Raw genomic sequence first — 27,247 nt, forward strand, 5'->3', positions numbered from 1 at the left:
CTGTGAGTCTGCTCCAAACACTGGGGGAGTGAATGACGGAATCTTTTTGCCTGTCTCTGATGGGCATTTCTTCATTGTGAAGAACGGCTCGTAGGTGTTGTGTTCACAGTTACGTTTCTTATTTACTGAAGAGATTTGAGGAACCGAAGTGCTCCAGATAGGGAATCCAGGTTTTGGATTCTGGTTGCATGAAGACCTGAGTGAATGGCAACGTGCCGTGGCCATCAGAGAGGTTGGTTTAGGAAACACGTATTTCTGTCACAGTGTACTTAGGGGATTCATCTGACATTGTAGATGGGGATAGTGAGCAAAGATCTTATTTTATTGTCATTTGTCATGCTTTTAAAGGAGAATAATTAGTTTGTCAGAAACCACTGATAGCAATCCACTCTCACTGCTGTGTATCAGTGCATAGACTTCAGCTGATACAAATCTCTTGCCTCAAGCCTCTTTTCCTTCCTTCCTCCTCCTGAGGTAGGCTGTGGGCTGAGTAATGCAATTTCACACAATTATATCCAGTGAGTGCACTGTGCAGAGTGGTAAACATTGATCAGGTTGGTCCTGCCAAGTCTGTAATTAGGCACCTATTGCAGCTTTCCTGTTCCATTGAACAGTGACTTCCTTTGATCATATAGTTGTGCTCCATTCATCCGTTTTTGTAGATGGGTCAGTAGCCTTGTATGTCATTGCTGACGTGAGTGATGTCATATCCCTTGGTGACAACAGGCACCAAATAGAACTGAGTCAATAGCAGTGAATCAATGGGACACGAAGCAGAGCCTTTTTGTGAGCTAAAGGAACTCCTTGCTTCTTACTATGAGGGTGGTCGAGCCCAGTGATGTGGAGACTCCAACCTTGGGATATTCAAAACAAGTAAACCTGACCCTGAGCAACATGCTTCATCTGACCCTTTTTTTTCAGGGGCATTGGGTGGGTTGATCTCCAGAGGTCCCTGCCAGCCTCAACTATTCTGTGTTTCTGTAAAGATAGCTTGTTATTGTCAATATTTGCTTTCAGAGAGTCCTTGTTCCCTCTGTTATCCTGACCACTGAATTCCCTCGATTCCCTCTTTGCTTTGCTAAGACAGTGTACAAAGAGCTTGAGTAAAACTGTTCAGTAATTTAGAGGTATATGAGATTGAGCGTTTTGAAAGAACACTTTGAACTTGTTTTGTTGATCCTACCTTCTCTTCTGTTTTGAAAACTAAGAGTTCCCACACTATAACTGGGCTGCCTTTGAGAATTTGTCTTGTTATGAATCACCTGCAAAAGAGAATGTTTTAGAAACAAAAAAACCCATCAAAGGCCATCCAGCAGTATTAGGCTTTCAGATCTGCAGTAAACAGCTTAAGTGATAAGTGTGTTGTGGGAAGGCTTGGAGGCTGTGACTCTCACTTAAAATTATTAGCTGACTTATTCCTCTCCATTGTTATTTGCAGCTTCTCAGGCTTTAATTTTCTTCTCTAACTGGTTCTCCTTCTTTTTGTCAGTGTTTGCAGAGGCTGATAGAAGCTTTTGAACCACACAGACAGCCAACAACCTGTGGTAGCTTTGCATGTGAGGATCCTGGATGCAGCTTTCCTAATGGATTTTCTGTCTGACCAAGTCTGTGACTTATAATTTGAAAGCCAGTAATCTTGAGTGTTGTAGGAGTCCATGAATGAGACAAGCCCATTGCCATGGCAGTTAGAAGCCTGGGAAGGTCTCATGAGTTTGAGATAACTGCTTCAGGGAATTCAGATGTTAACCATAATAGAAGCTTGGAGGTAGGGGAAGGTGCTACTCTTCTTTTACGGGGCTGATACAAAACAGCCTGTAGTATCTGGCTATTGTAGTCTGTCCTGTGTGATTTCAGCTGAGACTTCAGAATCATTTCTGGTGCTTTCTGGAATGGGAGCAGATTAAAGCAGGATTCTTTCAATTGTGTTTGTATTGGTGTGGAGGGGCAAAGCCTTTTTTGTGTGTGGGTTGTTTGGTTTTTTGTTTGTTTACTTGTTTGGGGGTTTGTTTGTTTGTTGTTTTGTTTTTGAAGCTTGAGGTTTATTAGAGAGGAAGAAATAGATCAAATTACAAAAGAAAAAAGATGTAAGTACCAGCACTGCTTCCAACCAACAGGGGTGAAGGGGCCAACTGCTAGGAAAGAGGCAGCTCCAAATAAGCATGGAAGTATTTTGATGGAGAAGAGCAGGCAGTCTGGAATGCAGGCAGATTCAGTAGCCAACTGGAGGCTTCTGTTCTGTAAGCTTTTGTAATTTCGAAAGCACACTGCATATATGATACTTTGGGTCTGTGCAGCAACCCTTCTGTCTACTGAAAACTAGTAGGAACAAAGGAACCCAGTAGTTTAGTGTGGTGGGGTTTGCACAGAACTGTACGCACACAGACTACTCAGAAAGGCAGGCAGTAGATAGCTGCCCCTTGTTCTTAGTAAAAATCTCTTCTTTCAGACTATGTTCCAGTTCATGTGCCACTAAGACAGTCATGCTGTTGTCCCTCTTCCACCAGATGTTGTCCCAGTCCTCACAAGCCTTCTGACCCTGGTGCAGTGTGTCTGTGATGCCAACACATGGCCGTTCTAACAGACCTGATTAACATGGTGACGAATTGGCCATGTTTGGGTATGTAGGCAGCAGTGGCACATGCCCTGGCTGTTTGACAGCTGGCATCTGGACAGCAGCAGTCTGACTTCTTGAGAGAGAGGCCTGCAACTCGAACAGCTGCTGTAGCAATCCTCCTGCTTAACAGTCAGTGTGGGTGCATAGTTTGCATGCATGTCTTGTATGCACACATGGTAACGTTATCCAGAAATACTCTATGCTGTTTGGAGGCTGGAGTTTTAAATACACATCAGGAAATATCAAAGTTATGATTCACATGTCATTTGTAACAAGACCCAATCCTTGCATTTCATAGCAGTTTGCTTCATTGTACAATAAATACTATTAATTTTATGCCTTAATATAGACAAAGATTCACTCCTTTGGTCTGTATGCTGTTAAGCAGTTTGCATTTCTTTCATTTATCGAAGTGTGTGGAGGAAGAGTCAGGAATGTGCCTAGATGGCGGTGTGTATCAGAAGGGATATGTACATAAGGGTGAGGATGTAGAAGCCAACGTTGAAAAGAGTGCTTGGTAGAATTTCTCTTCCTTTTGGAGTTTCTCATTAACAGCATGTTCCAGTGTGTCTACAGCAAGCAACCTTGGATATATTGATCACCCTGTCCTACTAGAGTTTAAAGAACCTGTCTCAGATTGTCCTTCAAGCTCTGTGGGAACATCACAGAGCTCTTGCAGTTAATCTAAGCTTTATGCATTAATTTTTCCTATTCTGTCTGATCTTTGTCTTTAATCTGCTCTTCCAGATGCATTGTAGTTGTCATATGTGAGTGGCTGGAAACATGCATTTGCATGGAAGCAAGTGCAGGTCTTCACTATGGAATAAGTAGCAGAAGCACTGTGTGTGTACGTTGTCACACTGAGAGTGTTGTATGTGCTCTCCAATGTTGCAGATCTCCATTTAGCCAAGTGTACTTTTTAAGGTAGTGATAAACAGTAGATGCTGAGAAAGAGCACGAGGACAAGTGAAACAGTGCCCAGACATCCCTCATTTGGCAGCTTTGAACTTCCTGACACAGAAGTGGTTCTTTAGTGTTTAGTGGCCATCAATGGATTTCTTCTTCTAGGCATGTTTGATTCTTTTCCTTTTTTTAGTCTTTCAGACTTTTCCTAACACTGAGAAGTTTCAGAATGCCAAGTATCGTGTAGAGGAAAAACTCTCCTCTTGTTTTGAAGCTTGGCCTTCCATTGCATTCTTTTACTGGGAGCAACGGTGAGTTGTTGTTTCCCATTCATCTTCTCCAGACTTGTCTTGTGTCCACTCTCAGTAATCTCTTTTGTAGGCTGAAAACTGCCTATGCAGTTCAAACACTGACAGAAGTATCAAAGGCCTTTGGAAGTCAGTCCCTGCCGGGCATTTCAGGACATTCTTGCAGGACTTCCTATGTGCAGGTTCTTGTAATTTTATTGTACTTTACGTAGTACATATAGTCACAGGTCTTCACTGGAAGAGCTGGATTGGAAAATGGACCTAAGGGAGATAGTACTTTGTGTACCAAGAAGGTAGGAGGTAATTTGATAATGAAAATGATAGAGAAGAAAGTGAAAAGTTGGAAAAGGAGGAAAGCTCTGGGTGAGAATTGACATCAGTACCGGGCTTGCAAAGAAGTGATGGAGAGCAGAGAGGTCTGTCTGATGGTATAGTAAACTGTTACAGGATGAGAACACAGCAAAAGGGAATATATGGAAGGCAGCTGAGAGAATTGTCTCTATCTGTCATACATTCTCTCCTTCATACTGCCAAGATCAGAGATCATATGTGTCTGCTGTTCGGTGATGACTGGTGAGAAACACTGGATCAACTAGTCTTGTGCCTGACTGCTTTTCTTTCTGCTCTTATGTAGCTGCATATGTTCTCATAAGAGTTTGTTGCTGCGTTTTAAGTAGATCCTTCTCCATGCCCATGACACACTGTGCTGGTGGCTTAGCTGGGTTACAGTAGTGTGGTGGTCTCTGTTTTCAAAGCCAGGACCTGGGAGTGACTGTCTGACCATCTGAGGTTTCTCTTTTCTGATGAATATCCTCATTGGCTTTCCATTTTCCTACTGGCCTTTGACTTTATTTTCCCCCTTTTATTCATCCTTCTTAATGGCTTTTTGGCATCACTTTTAATCCCCCGCACTTCCCAGAGGGTCAGTAAATGAATCCACACTTGAAATGACTCTGATGAAGAAGGGGAAGCTGTGTATTTCTCTTTCCTCCGAACTGCGGGCTGACTAATCTGAAGAATGAGGCACAGGGCTTTAGGTCACTCAAGGGTCTATCTCAGTGTTTGCCTTAAGTACCTCCATTTTCCTTCCCATGCCTCCCATGCTCTGTACCAAGGGACTGTGGACAGGCACAATAGTTTGATTAAAATTGCTCCCCAGCCAGTTGTTGCTTGAGCCTTCTGGAGGAAAAGATATTCAGGCTGCGTAGGTGATGTGGAGTAAAGCTGAGGAACAGGGTTTTTCTTACATGTTTTTCAATCTTAATTAATGGCTGTGGTAAAATGGTCATTTCCAAGGAGTGCTTGGTCACTGTTACTCTGCTGGGCTGAGGGTTGAACCAGACTGTCGGCTGTCATGCCATTTCCCGGTTTACTCTTTTGTATAATGATTCATGATGAACTTGGATATTTTACTTAATACAACCCCGTCTCCTTGAGTTGGCACATCCGTGTCTAATCATCCCTACTCAGTGAGATTCACAGCCATTCCTTCCTTCCTTCAAGTCTCTCCAGTATAGGAAACTGACCTGCTGCTGCGTGAGCGTCACTGTACAATGTTTTGAAGTTTTCTGATGAAAAGGAACAAAGAACACACCAGTAACTTTTGGCTCCCTTCTTTTAACTATAGGTTGGCTTTCTTAGAACTGGCACAGGACTCGCCCAGGTTCTTAGCAATGACTTTGCTACAGATTTTTCTTTCCTGAAAAGTCAGTATGTTGGCAAATGGGGAGATAAGAGGAGAATGAGGCACTGTTTAGACTAGTCCATTATCACAGCAGTCTGTGCAGTACCAGTTCTGTCTCATGTGTAGTGCAGGTTTTAGTATAATAAACTTCAGCATGGAGCAAGGGATCCGAAAGAAGTACTGATGAGAAACGCTCCTGTCAAAGGGGAGGGAGAGCTGGTTGACCAGCATAGTGTGTTGGAGGTGAGGAACACAGGAGCCATGGCAAGATGGAAAACATGGTGGAAAAGGTTAAGTTAAGATAGCCAGCAGGGCGCTGGCAAGTCATTGAAGTCACTGCTTGGATGGCCTGGTGTGAATCATTGTCTCTACAGAAAAGTTGTTAGATGTGTCTGGGTGATATGTTTGCAGGAGGAATAATTTGCCTGCGTGAAAACAGTTTGTGTCTATGTTAGAGATATAAACTAACCTTTTCCTCAACTTTCCTCTTTTCCAGTCTCTGTCTGCTGCTGTCTCTTCATACTGTTTCTCTTCCTGTCTGAACTCACCGGATTCATAGCCACTGAAATGTAAGTACAACCATGTTTTCTTTTGTTTGAATGTATGTTTATATATGATTTTTTGCAGATATCCTCCATTATCTTGGAAAAATGTGCTGGTAATTTCACTAGCCGGTTAGTTCTCTCATGGGTTAGGATTCCTTTTGGTAGAGTTGAAATTCTCAGTCATTCATTCAGCTTTTTATTTTATTGAGAATGAATATTTTCATCAATCAAATTGTTGTGGTTTTTTTTCTGTTCTTACGCTCCCGCTGCCTTAAAGTTGACTTTTCTTGGTAACTATTAACCTAAGTACCTTTGTGTGGGGTTCTAGGAAAAGTTCTCCATAATCCTACTGACGTGGCAGTGAGCTCATCCAACTGTGATGCAGTTTTCCTGGAGAGTTAGGAAGGGCGGAACTTCAGTCAGATTGGCATGATGGTCCACATAGCCACAGATGTCACTGCCGAGCACAAAAGCACTGAAGTGCACGAGACTCCTATGCTGTATTTTGACCAACTGTGCTTTGCGTTAGTTCTGATCACCCTGTCCCTTTTCATTGTTTTTATGCATCTCTGACTTGGATCAAGAATTTAATTTAAAGAATAATTTTAACCCGGAGTAATGTTTAACCTTAAGACAATAGTGCAGTCTGGCTCTAGCTGATTTTTATGCCTATTGCGCTTTTCTTTCAGAGATGATATCTCACGTTTCTTACTCCCTTACTGTTTCTTTGAATTCAATTCCATGTGATTCTCTGAGGCCTCTTTGTGCTTGTTTCGTATTGTGACTTTCTGAACATTCTCCATGAAGATACTTAGAGGTGCTCTGAGTTGTGAGTACTGAGGATTCTTGCTGGAACCTCAGAGAGTTGGTAAGCTGTCTTTCCCAGAAGGGCCTACTTTGGGAGGAGATGTTTACAAGCAGTAAAGCAGTAACATTTTAGGGAGGATGTCATGGAAGTATCAGAGGCGAATGCAGGAAACTGCTGTGTCACGGACTGTCCAACACAATAGCTCACTGAACGTGATAACCTCCTTTTGATGAGTTGTGGATCATCCAATTCTCTCTTTCTGGGAACAGCTCACCCACTGTGTTTGTGAATAGGCTTGCTCCGTTACAGCGGAAATACTTCAGAATGACACATAACAGGTTCTTCCCAGTTCAGTGACTTCTGTAGTAGAAGTACACTCTTCTCTTTCCATTTCTTACTCATCGTTTTCTCTTCTAGGAAGCCCATAGCACTTTAGAGGTGTTCAGAGATGCTGCTGACCTCTTCTGATTCCTTTTAAAATGTGCTACTGACACTACATTGTGAGGCAGCATAGTCTCATGGTTCGGCACACGGGTGCAGATGTGTGGAGCTGTATGTGGTCTGAAACAGTGTGGGAACTTTGTACACCATCATTAGAAACCAGGTGATGGCAAGTAACAATGGAGATACTAACTCAGAAAAATGTTTTGAGCTTTGTTTGCCAAGAACCAAACACTTTTCAAGATGCAGAAGATTCCTTTTGTGCAAACTCAATACCCATCACCTTTTATTGCAAGCTTCAGCTGTAACAAGTTTCTTTTATATCATTTGTATCTCTTGCACAAGATACTCTATCAGCTTGAAATTTCCTAGCCACAGCCAGAAGTTGAATGACTGACTAGATTATGCTCTTGTACAGGGTGAGCTTTCCTGCTTGGCCACTGCCAACTGAATTATAAGACGGCATCAGTCTTTGTGTAATATTTCCCCTAAAGCGGTCACACACTTTTTACAAAGCCAGATTGTGTTGGGGTAGCTGCACATTTTTGATGGCAAGTTGAAATCAAGAGCACCTGGTCTGGTTCCTTACATCAGAGACAAGTCAGGTTCACTGATGCTAATTCGTGCTTACCTCATAGCCCTGTTACGCCCACTAATAGCGTGTGGAGTGTGTGTGCACTGACATCAGCTTCAGGGCAAGGAAGGAGCAACCTCAGCAGCAGTGGTACCCACAGGATCAGCTGTCTGACTTACCAACGGGTTCCTTTGGTCTCTAGATTTGAAGAGAATGATCGGTATGGTTTGCTGAACTCAAGTGTTGTAACACAAGAAAATAAGATCTGCTCTGCACTACATTAGCTCCTGATACTAGCTGGCTTCTCCCCACTGTTGGACTTCCTTCTGCATTCATATGATTGTAGCAATTTAAACTCCTGTTATTACTAGAAATCTGTGTGGTCACTCTTGCCTAACTTCAAATCTCTTTTTTCCTTGACCGACCCGTTGTCTTAGTGCTTGCAGTTTCAGCTTGTCTAGGTGGCAGAAGGCCAAGAAATTACACCTTCATCTTGAGGGTAACAGTCATCACACTAAACCCAAACAGATTATCGATGTGGGGAAGACTGTGCATAACAGCTATGTCATAACTCAGTGTGTGGGCATGTCTAATGAACACCCAGATCACGTCTGTGGCAGGGAAGCTTGCTTCAGCTAGGAAGCTGGATTAAGATACTGTACACATTACAGTGGACATGCAGGAAATTAACGTGGCATAGGTAACACACTATAAGTGCACATCCTATTTTGTTGCTTACTAGCTTCCTGTGTAAATGAGTCCAGAAACAAGCTAGAAAATTTCTGATTTCACATGTTAAAGATCTATTGCAGGACCCCAGCAGGCAGTCCTCTGAGCAGCCGTGAAAGAAGCTGAAGTTTGGTTCTTAGATGGTACTGCATCCTTTCCAGGAAAAGCACTGTGAGGGAAGAGCATTTTCTTCCTCAGCTCAACCACAACCTATCATTGCAGTTAGGAGAAGGGTGAATGAACTCTGGAAATCAAGGATGTTTATGATGGGTAATTTCTATCCAGACTGAGAGTGACTGAAGACTTCTGGACAGACAAAGCAAGATCTTAGATTTAACTCCCCAGTTCTGTAAAAGACAGATAAAGCAAAGGATGTCCACGTTCCACATTTGAACATCTGTGAAAATGACAGTATCAAACACGCTTGTCCCACTGAGCAAATGACTCAAATGGCTGAAGACGTGAAGCTCAGGTGTTAAACGTGTCAGGTATTTCCTGAGCAGGACGGGCAGTAGGTTGAGGTTGAGGGCTTGGACTTGCTTGGCCTACCTTTAACAGCCTTCCTCATTCATCCTGCTGTTATGTTGCAAATCAAGAATGTAGAGATCACCTATCTCTTTTCTAATTAACCCAGATCAGTTCCAGAAGTTAATAGCTGGCAAGATGATAATTCTGCAGTTTTATGGCTGTAATTAGGTCATGAATTATATTCTGTATGATCAATAAGAGTTTTCCAAGTATCTCCATTAGGAGGAGAGATGTAATTAAGTAATCTAGTCTTCATTGCATTAGCAGCTAGGGGAAGGGGTAGGAGGGTATGAATGTGCTATTTGTGGTATGAATGTATCTGCTAACCAACAATTTATCTGGCACAACATACTATATAGAAAGCAGCAGACTGTTTCTGCTGGCATTGTTGTTCACTGTTGTTTTTTGCTTGTTTTTGTTTGTTTTAAATGAACTTGCTGGCACTGAACAGGCTCAAGTGACAAGTTTGCTGCTTGAATGTCTGTGTCCTCCTGCAAGGCATCTTGCAGTTAGTTATGCAAGCACAATATCTGCAATAAAAAGCTCTCGATATAACCATAACTTACCAGCAATGTCAAAATCAGCTGTTCATTTAAGGTGGCCAGATCACTCACTGAGGACACTGCCTTGTCCTAATCTTTTTGAAAATATCTTTGCTGATCTGTGAACGTCACACAGTCCAGCTCTGGTGCTGGGGCTGCACTACACACAGCACAGCTTGTCTGTGCAGGCTATCAGCTACTCCAGAAATGGGAGGAAGCAAAGCTAGCTGCTTCTCAGACTAATATTGCTTGATTACATGGGGTTTGTTTGCATGCCCTAGACTGATCCTGCAGTGAAGCAGAATTGTTATCATACCTTGTCATCTTTTCTGTCCCTTAGGCTCTCCAGGGTATTTGAAATGTGTCTTGTGGCTTTGTCTCATAGTGATTTCTCATAATGACTTGTAGGGTCAGACTGTAGCTGTTGTGAGCAGCATAGGGCGATCCTGGTGCAATAAGCATTCCTCCTGCAAGAAATGGTAGCCTCAGAGCATGAGCTGTCTGCAGCGGGAGCACAATGCTACAACTTGTATGTTCTGATCTGGATTCCAGACACTAAGCTGGAGGTGTGGGTTCAGTTCCACTGACTCATCCAGTTGAAGCAGATGAAATGGTAGAGCAAACTCAAACAGTGGGTAAGGGATGGCCTGGTAGTCAGTGGGGAATGGGAGCTGTAATCCTGCTCTCGCCATGGACTGACCTTGAGACGGACACTTTTCTGTAGGATATAATGCTTAGCTGACTACCTCAGAGGTGTTAAGAAGCTTAATTAATGTTTGCGTAGTAACTTGGAGATTACCTAATAAAAGGTGTTATATATCTGTGTTGTTGTGCCATTTGTCCTAACGTCCATGTATAGGTTAGCAGGAAGCGGAAGGTGGTGTCATGATGTCATTTGCAATTTCTGATTCAAATCTACGTTGATGTCTTTGGAAGCCTTCTTCTTCCTGCCTCCTGGAGAGCTGTAATTCCTTCCGTTGTAGGACAGTGTGTTTTCTGTGCGTCACAGCTAAGCCAAGGACATAAAGTGGGACAGAGACCTTCAAATGGTGAACTGATGAGATGCAGGGCAGAGAAGAAGCTTGAAGGCAGCAGAACAACAGATACGCACAATTTATTACACAGCAGAGAATTTGCTGACTTGCTTCTTGTTTCTTTGCACAAATTGTGAAAATGACGTTGCAGTGTGTTTTTTTTCTCCAATATCATGCCTTCTCTTGTTTGGCACAAATGAGGAGAAGGCAGTAACAGACTTTTCAGTTTAGGATGGTTGTGTCTGTGGAAGGTGAATGATGAGAGCTGAAATGGCAAGCAGAGCCAAGAGGACCTGGAGGATTTGCTTGAGAAAGTCCCTTGAGAGAATCTTTGGACTCACTCAAGAAGAAGTAATTATTTTTCCCCTCAGGCTTAGGGGCCTGGAGAGGGCAGAGTGGCTTCCTGGCAGTCAGAGGATGAGGTAAAAGGCAGCTTGTGGAGTAAGTGGCTGTATTTTCTATCTTTATGGCTGATGGCTGGGAGAAGGGAGCCTGGCTGTTTGCTGTGAAAGAGGGAGAAAAAACTTTGCAATTTGAAGCAAAGGCTAGGCCATGGGATACAGAGAATGAGGATGATGTGCTTAGAGAGCACCCAGGCAGAGCATGAAGCACTGAACAGCCTGATGCCTCGTGGCCCCTCTTGTACTCACAGGACCACAGGCTGTTAGCCATGGAAGTGCAAAGCATCTATTAGTGGCCAGGGTTTCTAGTTTGAAATAAGTTATATGAGAAGTTTTGTTTCTGGGGAAACAAAGCTGTTGTGTCATAGATCGAAGCATGGAGAATGGCTCTGTCTGTCTTTGGATAAAATCTTAAAGAAACACTCAGCCCTCCTGCTGCTCTTTTCCGCTCTCATTCTGTCTTGCATACCATTGCAAGATCTGCAATCTTAGCCAACTCTTTCTGTGTAATGCTATGAGTTTGTAAGCAAATGGGATGAGCATCTATCTCCCAGCAGCATCACTCAGGAATGGGAAGTATTTCAAAGTGGCTCTTTCTAGAAGTGAAGCAGATTCTTTCTGTGTGGATCACCACTCCTGCTGCGTAGGGAAACTTTCCTCTGTTTCCTTGAAGCAGCGATGGGAGGCCCTGCTCAGGGTGAGCTGTATTTTTAAGTGTCCTGTTGCCCTATTACACGTTCATGGCTCTGCATTTCACCTCTGCTTTATTGTACCTCTTTTGTTCAAATGGACTTTTAACAACAACCAGTAAAATACCAATTCCTACTTCCTTGGGGTCTTTGGCGGAGGTAAGTACCATCTCTGGTTTTACACTATGACCCTACATGCTGCCTCTCTAAAGAGCTATAGGAGCAGCTGTGTTTACAGTGTCCTTCTGCCTGACCTCATTTTTTATTTCCCTCATGACCATCTCATATTCACTGTTAGGTACTGTTGCTCTAATCCTGGGATACTTTGCATTCCAGAACGAACAGCAGTAAGTTAGAGCCAGCTTCTTTTTTTTCTGCTGGAGACGTTATCCTCGCAGGGGGAGTTGCTAGAGGTGCCAAATGCTGCTTTCCTCGACATCCCAGGATTGTCTGGTGAAATTATAGGAAGGCTGCGTGCAGTTTGTTTTCCTAGCCCTGGGTAGAAGGCCAGTAACTGAGACAAGAGCACCAGACCGGACTTAGCAATGGTTCAGGTAGAGGCCTGTGAAGTAGCAGCCTTGACTCTGGGTGTCTCCTTTACATGTGAGATTTCCAGAAAGCATTTTGGGAGTAAAATTCCCAGTTTGTTGAAAGAGGATGAATCTTCTTTTGAAGTTTGCTTTGGCAAGTTTATCCTGTGGTATGTTCCCACTGGGCCCCAGGGCCCCCTTCATGAGATGCATCTCAGTAGCAAAGCAGGCCAGTGCAGAGCATGATTTTGAGCCCCTGCTAAAAAACCTTCTGGGAACATAGTTAAGGAGAAGAGCAGGGTGAAGAGGAGGAAATGTCTGTGAGCCTTGACCAGGAGACAGGCTGGAAACAAGTGGTTTCATGACTGGAGCTCCAAATGGGAAGCCAGTGTCCCTTATCTCTGCAACTAATGGGCCACATGATGTGGGCACAGTGGCCTACTTCTCTTTGCCTCAGTGATCCAGTCTGTGATTGAGTGACCTCACCGCATTGCTTTCCTATGTAGGAGCTTCGAGAGGCTCTGTGTGCGCAGTTTATCCTTTGACTTCTACCGGCAGCCACTTCTTGCTCACCTATTGCCATAAGGCCTACAGGCATTTGCTCACACACCACACCTGCGGGCCCATCCTCTGACTTGTTCAGAACTGGAAATTTGCAAATACAACCTTCTTAGTGTTTTACTCCAAAGAGCTGGGCAGCATCAGCTGAGGTGCCAAACCTGATGTCCTCTTGTGCTACCTCTGACACAGATGCTCCCTTTCATCAGGAGCATGGAGTTGGCTGTGGTGCTGGCCAGGTGTGGTCACACCTGAGACAGTGAAGAGCTGGGGAGAAACCAGGCACTGCTAGGAAACAGGCTGGGGGCTGGAAGGGAGGAGAGAGATGTAGTGCTTCAGAGGAGTAACACCTCTGCTGCATGGAGTACTCCTTACCTCTGTATTTGGGCATATGACTTAATCCCAATCACTGCCTAGTCTGCCAGTGATGAATACATAGTAAGATTTAACACATTCCACCTGGAAGGAGAGGGCTCAGCCAAGAAGCTTCTAACTAGGTCACTGATGAGCAATCTTGCCTCTCCCTCTGTGTCATTTTTGTTAATCACTTGAAAAATACGTTGAGTAATGATTGCAAGCAACTTGTCAAGCCAATTAAAAACAGAGAAAGGTAGGGCTGTGAAGCTGAAGACAAATGCTGTGCTGGTTTTAAATGAGTGTCTGCAAACCTCACTGACCTGTGAGTAATTACCTCAGAAAGAAATAGGCAGTTGTGTGTTTCTCAGTCTGAAGACTTGTTTCTTCTGAATCCACAGGGCAGGCAGTTCACCGTGGTCCAGAGATGTATCACCAGAACAGAATCGCTTTGATTCTGTCTTGTTAGCTGCCCTTGGTCTGGTGTGTCTATTAGCATATATACTCCTCGGCAAGGGCTCGTCAAAGGATTTCACACACTTTGAGCATTAAACAAAAATAACACAGAGCACTTAGTAGCAATGATAATTTATTTTATGCAGCTTGCTTGAACATAAGTTCCCATACCTTTATTATTTATCGTGCTGAAATTCTCAGATCTTCTTCCTTGAGACTGAACAGTGTCAGACTTTGATAGAGATGGAGCTCTTGGGTACCCTCACATCTTTTTTCTGGAGTGTGTTCTCTAGGACATGTGGCTGTGCTTGTGTTGGTTCATTTGGTTTATATTGTAGCTGTCAGATGGATTGTTTGTGCCAACAATAAATATTTATACTTCTGTATCCCTTTTGCTCTATATCTCTATTTTGTCTTCCGTGAAATCTGTTTCATAGCACCCACAGTGCTGGCACATCACTGCTCTTTGGGAGGCTATTGCGTAGTGTTAGATCCTGCTGTCCAGGATGTTTCATCCCATCTGTTTCCTGACTTGAATCCTCTTCTCAATTTTAGTTGTTGCTTTTGATTAGAGTTCATGGATTGAAATGAAATACTGAGGGAGAAAGTTGCAAGCATAAGAAAAGTGAAAGAGGAGACCCTGGCAGCCAACAACAGAGCACTGATGATGGGAAGTGAAGAAAAAGCTTTTGTACCTGTCATGGTCAATCACACGTGAGGGCTCTTATGCCCTTTGGCACGCTGTGCTGTCTGCTCTGTGCTTCAGAATCTCTTTCTTTTTTTTTACTTCACATGCGAGGCTGGTTGTTTGGAGTTTGTTTTTTTGAGCCATCACATTGAAAGTAGCTATATGCATGGACCCACTTGTGTCTTCTTTCCTCTAGAGTTAATGAGCTGTACGTGGATGACCCAGACAAAGACAGTGGAGGCAAAATAGAAGTGAGTCTGAACATCAGTTTACCAAATCTGCATTGTGAATGTGAGTACCTTCTTTCTCTTACCTGTTTTAATTCATATTTGAATGGGCCAGAAGTTGTGCAGTGGCCCCTCTGTAACAGGATGTCACATCACTGCAGCCTTTGCCAGTATCCCGTTACTTGGTATTCCAGGTGAGGCCAGGCCATCAGTTTTCCTGGACCTTGTGTTCTCACTGCAGCCTGTGTTAGCAGCTGACCCCCCTTGCTACCTTCTTCAAAGTCCTTTCCCTTTTTGCAGTGACCTCTCAGTGTCTGGGAGCCAGAAACCTCCCAAGGTTTATTTGTAACTGAATACACCAGACAGTTGTTGGCTTTTCACAGATCACCTGCCTTGCCTACCTGAACTTGTACTGTTTATGCAGTTCAAATTGAAGTTAACTGGCAGGGTATAAGATATATGTTTCTGTCAGTCTGCAAAGTTTGGTAATAAAGTTCATTCCGGTATAAGGATATTTGACACATGATGTTATTTTATTAGCACACTTTACTGAAGGGTCAGGGAAAATGATGTGGACTTTTTTCCAGTCAAACTGTGCGTACTTTTCCTGTACAATCTTTCTGTTTTTCTCACTTGACTTTTTTTCTTGTCTCCTCTCCTCCCTCCCATGCAGTAGTTGGACTAGACATCCAGGATGAAATGGGAAGGCATGAAGTGGGTCACATAGACAACTCGATGAAGATACCTCTCAATAATGGGGATGGCTGTAGATTTGAGGGACATTTCAGCATCAACAAGGTGAGTAGGAATGACAGTGAGTTTGGCCTGGCTCAGGAAATGCTTGTAAGATCTATTTGTAAAACGCCATGCAAATTTATGTCTCTCTCTCCCCTTCAGGGAGTTCATGTAGGGAGTCCCTAATCAGCAGGTGAAATTGATTCTCTTGGTGTTGCAGAACAACATGGGGAGAGGAGGCTGTGTAGTTAGAGCCATAGAGGACATGTTAGATCAGGCTTAGTCTTACCATTCTCCAAAGCAGGTAACCTGGATAGCATTCCTTAGTAGTAGAGTGGCTCTGTGTTGTGGCCAGTGACATCTCTTTGAGTGCAGCAGCCTAACGTATAGGGGATGTATAAACACCTGTCGAATGCTGAATGGCTTCTGTGTTCACTTGTCACAACTTTTGCACCTCCAAAATGTGACTCACTATGCAGAGGTCTTTGGCAGTATCTCTGTCCAAGTGCTGCTGAATTCCAAGAGCTGCAGAATGACAGGAATGTTCCCTAGTAGAGGATGCCAGCATAACAGGAACGGCTCCATGCTGAGATGTTTGGAGTACATGCACAAGGCTTGTGCGCATGCTTTGTAGGGATGCTTTGCTTCTGCCTCAAAGAATGAAAATCCAGGCCTGGAGGAGGCTCCTCTCTGGGATGGGTGTGTTCAGGACTGAATAATCTCGCTATGTAATGCTGGAGATGACTAGATGGGGTGGGGGAGGCAGTGGTGGGGCCCACCGATGTCCTAAGAAGGGCGCACCCTTTATACACGCCTCCTCATGTACCACAGGCTACAAAATCCTACTTCCTTCTTCCCCGCCCAGGTCATGTTAAATCTCATCTAAAAATAACAGGCAGAACCTCTTTACTGATTCTGTGACATGGAAGGGATTAGGGATTAAAAAGATGATGTTTCTTTCCTCACCTCTAAGTCACCAAAACTACTGGCAGCTGGTAGTCCACAAAACTGGGAAAGGGCTTCTACAAAGGTAGGTAGTTCTCGTTCTGCTAATCCCAAGAGCACAGTGCTAAAACAGTTGGGGCTTTTTCTTGTGTACGTGGTCTGTTCTACTCAAAAAAACACTTAGAAGCTGTATTTGAGCACGAGAAACTCCCTTTTCTGCTTCATTTGTGCAAAGCCACCAGTTGTGTGGTCTCATATAGTGGCTGGGAATAGAAGGAGGGAACTTACACCAGGACTTCTGGCCTCTCTGAGTCCCTCACATATGAGGGGAAAGAAAATCTTCAGTCCCTTGGCAGGAATTTCACATGCTTCTATGTGAGCCAGCATCTAGAGTGGGATGTGGCCCTACTTTGAAACATGACTGTGCGCTGCTGTTGGACACTGTTCTGTGGGACTCTTAGCTTACATAACAAAGAACACACCCCTTTGTAAAGAGCTTATGTGAAGTTATAGGAGTAACTCTAGGCTTGATTAGAGCCTAGGCATATGGTAATACATGGCAGGGCATCAAACCTGGAGTGGGAGAACAAGGTAGCGTTGTGTACTTACTGCAGACTGCCACCCTGTTTACTGAGCTTGTGGATGACACAGCTCATGTCCACGCCTGAAAGTGTTCCCAGAGTACACTGCTGCACATCAGGTCATTTAATTTTGCTTTCCTGAAAGCACATGTAATCAGCATGTGGCCTCCCTTGGCACTGACACTGCAGTCTCTACAGCAAGAACAATGGGCACCTGATGTGCAGTTGTTTTCCTGCTGTTGTCTGAGACTGATTCTTAGTGCCCTTAAAGCCTTTCCAAGTCAAGACCATTTAATTTCCAGCCCTTTTCTCCCTAGGAAAAATGTCTCGCACCCTCTTTAACAGCTATTGAGTTGGATTTGTTGAAAGACTTCCCAGTGTAGGGGTAGTGACCTGAAAACTTGGTGCATGCTGGAGTGATTCAGTTAGAACGACACCAGTGCTCATTTTCTGCCTTGGAACTGAGTCCTTAGGGGAAATCTGTATTTTTTCAAAACTTTGCATTTCCCTGAATTACAAACAAAATACAAAAGCAAATAGAAAATCTCCTATTGAGAGAACCAGGAGCTAAAAGCCAGCCATGAGCCAGGGCTACAAGATGAAGATCTGGTTCTGTTTGTCCAGGATACCCCCAAAATTTTGTGGGTAAGGATGGGTTTTATATATGAATAAAACCACCGATCTTCTGCAGTGTGAGGTATCTTACGATTGGTACTACTGTAAAAACAAAAAAAAGCACAGCTTTCTTAGGTTGTTCTGCAACAGTGGTCCCATTTACAAATGTGAGATGTGGGAGTAAAATGTTAAGCAACTGTTGATTGAGAGACTTGAATCGTATTTTAATGGGAAAGAAAGACATAGCCTGAAGTGTTAGGAATCGTAGAGCTGGCTGTGATCCACTCATCACTTCCTAGTCAGCAGCTGTAGCAATGAGAGCCTGACTCCTGGGATGTAACAGGTCTTTGCTCTGCATGCAGTATGGTGGCATTGGTCAAATGCAGGAAGAAATTTCAGAGCCTCACTGCAACATACCAGAAGTTGTCCACTGTTAAGTGATAACACTTGCCAGGCTGGATGGATCTAGGCATTTCAACTTCATATCACAAAGCATAGCAATGCCTTGAGGGATAAAATGAGAAATCCTGTCTTCCTTGTCTTGACTAATTTTAGGTCCCTGGTAACTTTCATGTGTCAACGCACAGTGCCACTGCGCAGCCTCAGAATCCTGACATGACTCACGTCATTCACAAGCTCTCATTTGGGGACAAGTTACAGGTGAGTTTGCTTCCCTGAAAATTCCCTGTCTCTAGGGGACTGAATGCAACCACAGTCACTTTGATACTGGATTGTTTGGTTTTATGGAAGGGCCACATATAGTGTGAGGAGGACAAGAACAAGCTACCTGGGTAGGCAAGCCCATCCCTTGCATTCATGCAGTATACATTCAGTCCAGAAGAGTCTGCAAACTTTACATGCCATTACTCCAGGGAAGAGCAGCATTCATCATAGAGTAACTTTGCTTTCTCCATCTGAAACTGAAAGTGCCTTTGGAAAACTGTAGTTATGTTCCTGCTAGGAGTGGCTCTGTGAAATACCATGCAGTACTGTTTGTAGTATTAATTTAGCAAATGTATTTTGACCTTCTTTGCAGAATAGCATAGAGTATACTGAGGGAAGATGTATGCATTCTACTGTCTTACCATAGCACCAGTCAAGTTCTTTTTAATGTACGTCACCGTACTTCTATAGCAGACACCTATTAGCCAAATTTGTTCTGTGAAACACAAGTCTAGCTTGTGTTTCACCAGTTCCCTGCTGGGAAGAAGCTGAACGCATGCACTTGCCCTGTGGATAGAGTTTCACCAGGTGTTGCAAGTTATGTAATGATTGCTGATTTCTCAATGAGGACAGATTACAGCATTTCTCTAGCCTACTTCCAAAGAGCTAGCATCACAGGTGGGAGTTGTATATGTGCACACCCAGTTTGCGACTCGCCCAAAACATTGCTTACCCATAGTCTCTCTGTAATCTTCTTTCCTCAGCACAGACGTCTCATTAGTCTGCTTCTTGTACACCCACTTCCAAAACCCTTTTTCATGCTAACAAGTCGAAGCGTTGCTTTGTAGTCTTCTGACTCTGCTCCCGGCTTCTTTTAGGAAATATCTTGTGTGGGAATGCTGAAATATTAGCATATAAATAAGCTTGGCTTAATGTCTGTAAAGCACACTGAGATTATGAGAAATATTAGGTAAGTGCTAATAGGGAGTTCTGCAGTTTGTGTGGGAAATCGACACTGTAAGGCACTGTTCCCATTGTTTTATCATGAAGTCCTTGAGCTGCATAGCCCAATTCATGGTATAGCTTCAGTTCACAGTGCTGAAAATAAGTATCACTGGGATGAGAAACTTGGACAGTTGGGGGCAAAGGAGCAAATGTCTTCCATGCTGGTAGTGAGAAACCTGTTCAGCAGACGTGTAGTTGACTCATGATTTGGACAAGCTCTGATTAGTTTTTTCAAAGCCCAGAATAACTACTCATTGTCTGGCATGTAAGTGCTGCTGATCCTGTAGGCAAACATAAGTTTAGCAGTACAAATTAAAGAAGGCTGTGTTCACTAAACAGGTGCTATCAAGACTCAGCAAGCAGTGTAGACAGCCAGCAAGTACTGAGAGCTGTGAGGCCGTGTAGATACATCTTTAAATATTTAGCTGTGTCTCCACCTGCTTTGATGTAATATGTGCTCATATTTCTTAAAGGGAGTGAGAAGCTTGTCTCATTCGCTTGTGTCAAACGCTGAGACCTAGTTCTTTGTAGGATGTTGCTTGCTCTGCCAGAATTATCCACTAAGGCACATAAGGAACAGCCTGTTTGAAATAAAGATTCAAATCTTGTCTGGCATTGAATGATAATAGCAGATGTATAATAGTGGCAGGCTTTGTGTTGATTTTTTTCCTAATGTAAACAAGACCAGAAGGTTATTGCATGTTAGGTAACCAAATGAAAAGTTGGAGGTCCCTTCCAACCCCTGCAATGCTGTGGAACTGTAAAATTCTCTTGAGTGCCAGATTTCCGTGTTGAAAAATAGTAGTTTTTAACCTTTGCAAGAGGTCTTCCCTTTTTACTTGTATAGTTGCAAGTTATTGTAGCCAGCTGTTGGACTCTGTCTGATTAGTCAAGCTGTATATCTTTGAATACCTTCATAGAAGCTAAAGCCGAGGATGCTGAAGGGCCTGGCAAGTATCTTGTGGAGGTCTGTCTTGTGGGAGGACCAAGAGTTGGCTCTAAAAAACAACTGATTCGCTTTTTTTTTGCTTCCAATACCTCTGCTCAAAGCCCTGGATTTGGCCTCAGTACTGCAGTGTAGTCCTGAGAATGTCTGGCTATACACCCTTGATTGTTTTCTCCTGCGAAGCAATTTTGTTACTGTGGCCAAAGTTTTATTGCTTCTTGAAGTCCCTCCAGGTACTTAATGAGGTACAAACAAGTTAATGTTCCCCCAAGGAACACACCTGTGCGCTTTGTAGCACAGTGATTAATTAGCAGTCTATGGCAGCAAGTACTGTAATGGGAATCCAGAATATTCCACAAGGAAAATCATGGTAAAACATCAGGCTGGGAGTTACATATGCTATCTGCTGCAAAGGCAGGTGCAGCAAAGGAGCTGATGACACAGAGGCAGGCAGCTGTGGAGATGTCTGGTGACAGTGTCTGTGTGGAAGCCCTGTAACTTGCAGCTATACAAACTTGTTCAGAGAGACAACAGAGCAAACAACTCTTATGTATAAACAGAAGTATGGATGGTGGGGAGCCAAGGACTAAAATATGCAGATACCTCACAGGACAGGCACAGTTGTTTACTGAGCAGCAACTCAAATATTTATTGTTGGAGTGTTTTAATGGAATTTTAACATCCCTGGCCCAGACATGCAGTAAGCTACTTACTTCTCAGCAGCACTGAGAGGGGAACTTGATACTGTAGCCCAGCCTGGTGGCTTTTCTTTCTTTGTAAGCTTTTTATACTGACACTGCCTGTGTATATACAGTAACCAAGCAAAGAACATATGGACTGCACGTATAGTTTGGAGATGGTTACTGTTGTGCAAAGCATTTCCCTGCAGAGTGGGAGCTGCTGTAGAAGGTTCTGTTGATGCTTTTTCTCTGTGCCTGTAACCAGCACCTTGCAAGTTGAACTTGCTGTTAGTTTTGTGTCTTTAGTTTTCTGTCTAGGAAACTAGGTCAGTTGCTTCTTCCTCCAGACCATCACCTAGTCCATTGCATTCAGAAGAGAAAAATAGCCATATACGGTATGTTTTGTGAAAGATGCAACGTCTAATCTACAGCTCTTGCTGTGGGGTTTTTGTTGTCTAGAGAGTTCACAAATTGATGGTTCTGTTGGTTGACATTAGATTCCAGATGATCAGAGTATGGGGAAGGTATGGAGTGGAAATCCTGTTATTCTGGGCAAACAGATATTTGCATGCCTGGGACCAGCTGCAGGAAATGCTGAATGGATGGCAGTGTTGGCGTGTGACCTTCTCATCTCCAAGGGCATATTGTGCACGGTGTGAGAGCAGGGCTGATGTGTAAAGCTGTGCAAGCCAAACTGCTCTGACATGAGTTGCCTTTGCATGAAGACTCTGTAGAGTTTATCCTGAATCTGATTCCCATTTATTTCCATTTAGCCTGATAGGTAAATTTCAATGTTAGCTATGCAAAGCTCTTAAGTAATATTTCTCAATGAAGTTTCATAACTGGCCTTTTCCATCTGCAGTTCCTTTAGCTTTGCAGTGGCTTTGAGGAGTTTCATCTTTTAAGACATTGTGAAATCAACTTTTTTCCCCTGGAACCAACCCTTGGTTGACGGACACTGAGAAATATTTCATCTTGTAGTGCATTGAGGCTTTGTTTTTGGAAAGGCTGAATCAGGCCGATCTCCTTGTAACAGGATACGATTGGGAAGCAAAGGTCAAGACTGCCAAGTTGGAGGACTTCTTCACATGTCTTTCTTTGTTCCAGGTCCAGAATGTTCATGGAGCATTCAACGCATTGGAGGGAGCAGACAAACTCAGCTCAAATCGTACGTATTCTTGGTGATTACAGATCTTAGCTGCTCTCTTCAGGAGGGAAAACAAAGCTGATCATACAACACTGATGTATCCAGAAGTCCTTAATTTGCCTCTGTAACCAAACCCAGAAAATGGGAAGATAGTTTTTCTTTTTATTCATTGACCTTCATGACCAGCAACAACAAAAAAAAAAGGAATTTTTCTCTTCTATGTCTTTGTGTTACTCAAAGGATTCTGCAGAAAAATAATTCAAATTTGGTTTTAAAACTGTTTCAGCAGATATGAAATAGAGAATGGCCCCAACCATTTAAGTAATAAAAAAGGATTGAGTAGTTGTTAAGCAGCTGCGGGGGAAGGAGGAGAGAGAAAGAGGTAAAGTTGGGTGCTCAGAAGAAATGGGACCACACAAGTAGTAGTGCCTCGGCGCTTTCTGTCAGAAGCAGCTGAGTGAAGCTGCAGTTCTAACCTGAGCCTCATGCTTGATCTCACCAGGACAGCTTTTTGTGGTGCCAGTCATTTATAGTTGCAAACAGGAGTTTTCAGGTGACCCAGATGTACAAGATAAGGAGGAAGGAGATACCTTTTCTGTCAGTTGACATGTTTTAGTTGATTTCCCACGTTTACTTTGGAATGTTACGAATGCTGTGATTCCTTTCTCTGAGTGCTAATGTATATTTTCCTTCTGTGACCGCAGCTCTAGCCTCTCATGACTACATACTGAAGATAGTCCCAACAGTGTACGAAGACATGAGCGGCAAGCAGCGATACTCCTACCAATATACAGTTGCTAATAAGGTAAAGGAGTTAGTTCTTGGAAAAGCTCCTCATTGCAGCCCAGTGGATGCATGGAGGATCGTCATTCACCCTTCAAACTCCCTCTTACACATCTGCTCTACAGCCATGTACATTTGTTTGTAGGTGAGCAGTAGCCTCTGCTGGGAGAAGGAGGAACTGAAGCTCTTGAGAGCAGGGCTTGCTGTTGCTGCTGGTGCTCACTAGGATTGGGATTGGGAGGGCAAGTCAGAGCAGATATTGGTCTTCTTTCAGAGCACGGTATTGTTACTCCCAACTATGTCATGTCAATTTAGCTAATGTAGATTTCTGTAAGATATGTGAATGATTTCTATGTGCTGATTGTGATTTGAGTCAAGAGGGATTTGAATGGAAATTGGAATCCAACAGAACATGCTTCCACATAGTTTTATTAAGGAAACAGTCTCAGTTGTGATGGATGTGTCAAACAAATAAGTTGTCAAAACATTTGACACCAGAGCTGACTTACAGAACTCTCAGTCAGTTTAGCTGACCAAGGGGGTAACTTTCTTAAAGATTTTCTATCTGTGGTATCCACAGCATCAAAATATGTAACACTTGACTAGTTGACATCATCCACTTTATCACAGTGGATAATGATAGCTGTTGTAACTTTATAATTCTTGAATAAATTTACAGTAAATAGATATAAGTAGATGTCGTAATAAAGTGTGTTGGGAGGCTGGAGGACAAAGACCCTATTTAATTATTAAGATAAAATTTCTCATTCAATTAAAAACAATTTGCCACTCAGGTGCTAAGTGAAAGTCTAGAATCTTCTTCAAGTGTCTGTGACTACTGGTGTGTCACAGCTGAGATTCAAGCACACGCTCTTTTGGACCAGCTCTCAGATTAGTGTTCCTGCCTTGTAGCTTTGGGGTTTGCTTGTACTATGTGTCCCAATGACTTGGATGTCTCTCTCTGTTCAGCTTACAGCATATTTTTTCTGCTTAATGTCACTGTTGCTGTTCTGATAAGACTCTTGTGACACAAGTTGTGAAGGCAATTTGGAGAACAGACAGCAGGAGCTCTTGACACTTCTGTGATTATGGTTGGAAGTTCAGCCAAGACTGACTCATTGTGGCAGAACTGTTGGTGGGGAAAAGGGGAGAGGAAAGAAAAAATGAAGCCAGTTCTGTCAGAATGGAAGCATGGAAGAACAGTTCTGCTTCTGTCGTTTCTCAGTAAAAATAGAAATCCATGTGTCACTGCGTTTAGTCTTTGACTCCCGTGCTTACTAGTGGGAGACAGAAATTGGAAGCCATTAGAACAGTCTGCCATAGGTTGGCTACTGTAATGAGATGAAGGAGGTGTGGCTGGCTGTCTTCTCTCCCCCTTTACCTTCTAGGATTTCTGTTTCCCCACTTAGCCAAATGGCCACTATCTTAAAGAATGTCTGCAGTAAGAGCCCTGAAAACACTCAAACTAGGCATTGCAGCACAGTTCTGCTGCTTTTATTGTCTTTGAGGGGAAAAAAAAAAACACTAGAGGGAAATTTGGGAGTTACATATGACCAGTTAAGGAGATTGATGCTGTTTCGTTGGTTCCCTCTGAGCTCATGGAGAGTGAAGTTGTCTTTTTTGTATTGTGCTCATGGGTGTTCCACTGCTTGTCGTTTCTTCATCCTTTCAAAGTATATGAGCTTGTCTTTGCCTGTGTGGGGAGAACTGAAACTGAAAAGGTCATCTGAGCTAGCAGTCCTGCCATAGGGATAAAAGAAGAACAGCCGGGTGAAGATGCAGGGTGTGCTGTGCACGTGCTGCTGGCTTTGTGCTGACTCCTCAGCAGATTTTTGTTCTTTTCCTATTGAAATCAATGCCTTGATCTTTAGAACTGAGAGCACAGATAAAATATGAGCTCTGAAAGATGTGCCAATAGATGCTAAGCTGATGTTAGTGTTTGCTCTGCGTTAGCATTGCACTCTGTGCTTTAACAGAGTATCCTCCCATTGCTGATACATTGCACTGTAGCAGTTATTACAGAAATGGAGTAAATGAAGTTATCACTGGAAATCTAAAGTCTTCATCCAGCTTGGAATATTTTTGGGACCTTGTGACAGGTTTTTTCTGTATATGGCTGCATTCTGGTTTGCAGCATGATTTTTAAATGTACGAAATGGGTCTTTAGAGGCTCCGTTTTAAATTGCTCTGCATGCATAATTCATACTGAGCGGGCAAACCATTCATGTTGTTTGTTTCAGTGTGCAGGGTCTCACAGACAGGAATTGCTGATTGCTGTTCTGAGTGCACAGAGAAGCAGGGATTTTCAGGCTCTTGCAAACTAAGTTCTGTTTGCTTGATGAATTTTTTTTATGATTTACATACTGACAGTACAAAAACCTCATCTACAACCATTAGCAGACTCGTATGTAAGTAGAACAGATCTATGCTAGAGGAATCAGTGATAGGCTGTTCACTACTAAGCACCATCACTCTGTTCCCAGCTGTATCACAGTCAGAATATGACGAAATTGCTTTCCTTTTTGATAAGGGAAAAGAGTGTCATGCCAGAGTTAATTGTTTACTTCTTCAGTTGATCTTTAGTACAGAGCAGTAAATTAGGGACCAGACACTGTATGCGGAATGGGATTGTTCACTCTGTGTCGTTTTCCTCTGCTTTCTTTTCTAGGAGTACGTAGCCTACAGTCACACTGGTCGCATTATCCCAGCTATCTGGTTTCGTTATGACTTGAGTCCCATCACAGTGAAATATACAGAGAGGCGACAGCCTTTGTACAGGTTTATCACATCGGTGAGTTGCTGTGATTCTTCTTTCTCCTGCCTGCTTTCCATTTCTCTTCTGAGCCTTACTTTCCCAGAAGAACTGAGTTTCTGCTTCAGGGCATTGTGACATGATTGAAATAACATAGTACATCACCACGCTTGTACTATGAAGTGTAAGTGAGGTAACTGGCTAATCCTATACTCTGACAATTTGATTTAATAGTTAGGCACAAGAAGAAAGAAAATTATCCTATTCCAGAAGCGCTGAACTCTGTCTAGGTAGGGCGAACACAATTGCAACATGCCAGAAACTTGGAACTAAACTAACGAGGTACGCAGTAAAGCAGGCTGCAATAAGCTGCCTCACTAATGATGAGGTCTAACTTGCAGAGAAGGCAGGGTGGTTGTTTAACTCAGTATGCCTGCTTGGTTTAATGTGGGTATACCAGCTCCAGGTGTCTGCTCCCAGGCAGAAGTGGAGAAGAGCTACATCATAACATTCCAGAGGTGTTTTCCTGACCAGCTATGTTTGATCCATCCAGATAACATCCTGCAATACCCATCTTGGTGTCTGTAACAAAGCTGTACTGCCCAAAGTGCTAACTAGACAAAACGTTATTTCAGGATCTTCCAGACCTTTAAAAAATGTGTCCTGAGGAAACTGGCTTAAAACATAAACTGTGGTCTTTTTTTGCCAGTGAGGCATGGTAGAATGTAATAAATTGGCTGGAATGAAGACCTTGGGTTTTGATTTTTAAACGGTTTGAGTATGTTAATAGAAAGTAACATACAAACAGTATGGCTGTGTTGCACTTAAGGATTTCGGTTTAGGAGCTTTTGATGAACACTAAGTGCCTTTCACTTAACATCAGTGATGTGTGCGATCTCTGGTATATACAAATACCAAGATAAAAAGGTTTGAAGCAAAACCTAACTGTCACCATTGAAGACTTTCTCTTCTTAGCACACCTGCCTGGCTTCAAAACGTAATCCTAAAAAGATCAAACTTCAGCATTTTATCATTTGGCATCTCATACTGCCTCTACTTCAGTATTAAGTAAGAATATGACTTGTGGCATCAGTGGTAGCGCTGACTTACATGGTGAATTTGCCATGGATCCTGCCTGGGGTTAACCACACGCAACTGGAGCAGTGTTAAACATTGGAGTTTGAGCCTCCTAAACCATACTGCTTAAAATTAAGGGATTTCCCAGTAAAGAGAAGTCATTCATGGATTTGTGGTTGAGGTTACGGAGAAAGGGAGAAAGTTTTGCTGCTGAAAATTTGTGAGTTCATATAAGTGGCCAAGCTGATAGAAGGGTTTTATCATGAGGTCAGTGTAGAGAGGCTGGAAGGGGACGGCAGGCAGAAAATTAGACAAATTTCTGGTGAAGCATTCAAAATTCAAGAGAAGAACAAAGATTTTTTCCTGATATGAGAGGAGCGGTCAGCCTACTTGGTATGAAGGGAATTAAGCTGGAAATAAGGAGGAAAAAATGGTTGCGGGGAGAATTATTTCCACTGTGGGACTTGTTGCCAGCAGGTAGCACAGATTCAGTCCATGGAGTTTTTACAGCCAAGATAGTGGTGTTCTACAAGACGTGCTGCAGGTCGGACAGAAATCTCTGGGTGGAATTCTGCAGCTTACCGTATTGGGAATTACCTGGTGCTCCCACAGGTCTCTTTTGACCCTTAAAATCATCTTCGTGTTTTAAAACATCTTATGGGATGAGTTCCACAATCACGTACCCGACTTTTGCCTTTCTGTCAT

The 27,247-nt window shown here is 43.1% G+C and overlaps 1 protein-coding gene across 1 annotated transcript in view; it reads left to right on the forward strand.

Annotated features, from left to right (window-relative positions):
- Positions 1-27,247, forward strand: part of ERGIC1 (endoplasmic reticulum-golgi intermediate compartment 1) — a 51,829-nt gene that overhangs the window by 18,769 nt on the left and 5,813 nt on the right. The window contains exons 3-9 of the mRNA XM_072348391.1: positions 6,006-6,078; positions 14,583-14,677; positions 15,287-15,411; positions 18,045-18,149; positions 21,891-21,951; positions 22,635-22,735; positions 25,382-25,504. Coding sequence (XP_072204492.1) covers positions 6,006-6,078; positions 14,583-14,677; positions 15,287-15,411; positions 18,045-18,149; positions 21,891-21,951; positions 22,635-22,735; positions 25,382-25,504 — 683 coding nt within the window. The remainder of the gene's footprint in view (positions 1-6,005; positions 6,079-14,582; positions 14,678-15,286; positions 15,412-18,044; positions 18,150-21,890; positions 21,952-22,634; positions 22,736-25,381; positions 25,505-27,247) is intronic.

This window comes from Excalfactoria chinensis, chromosome 13, assembly GCF_039878825.1.
Source record: "Excalfactoria chinensis isolate bCotChi1 chromosome 13, bCotChi1.hap2, whole genome shotgun sequence".
Lineage (NCBI taxonomy): Eukaryota > Metazoa > Chordata > Aves > Galliformes > Phasianidae > Excalfactoria > Excalfactoria chinensis.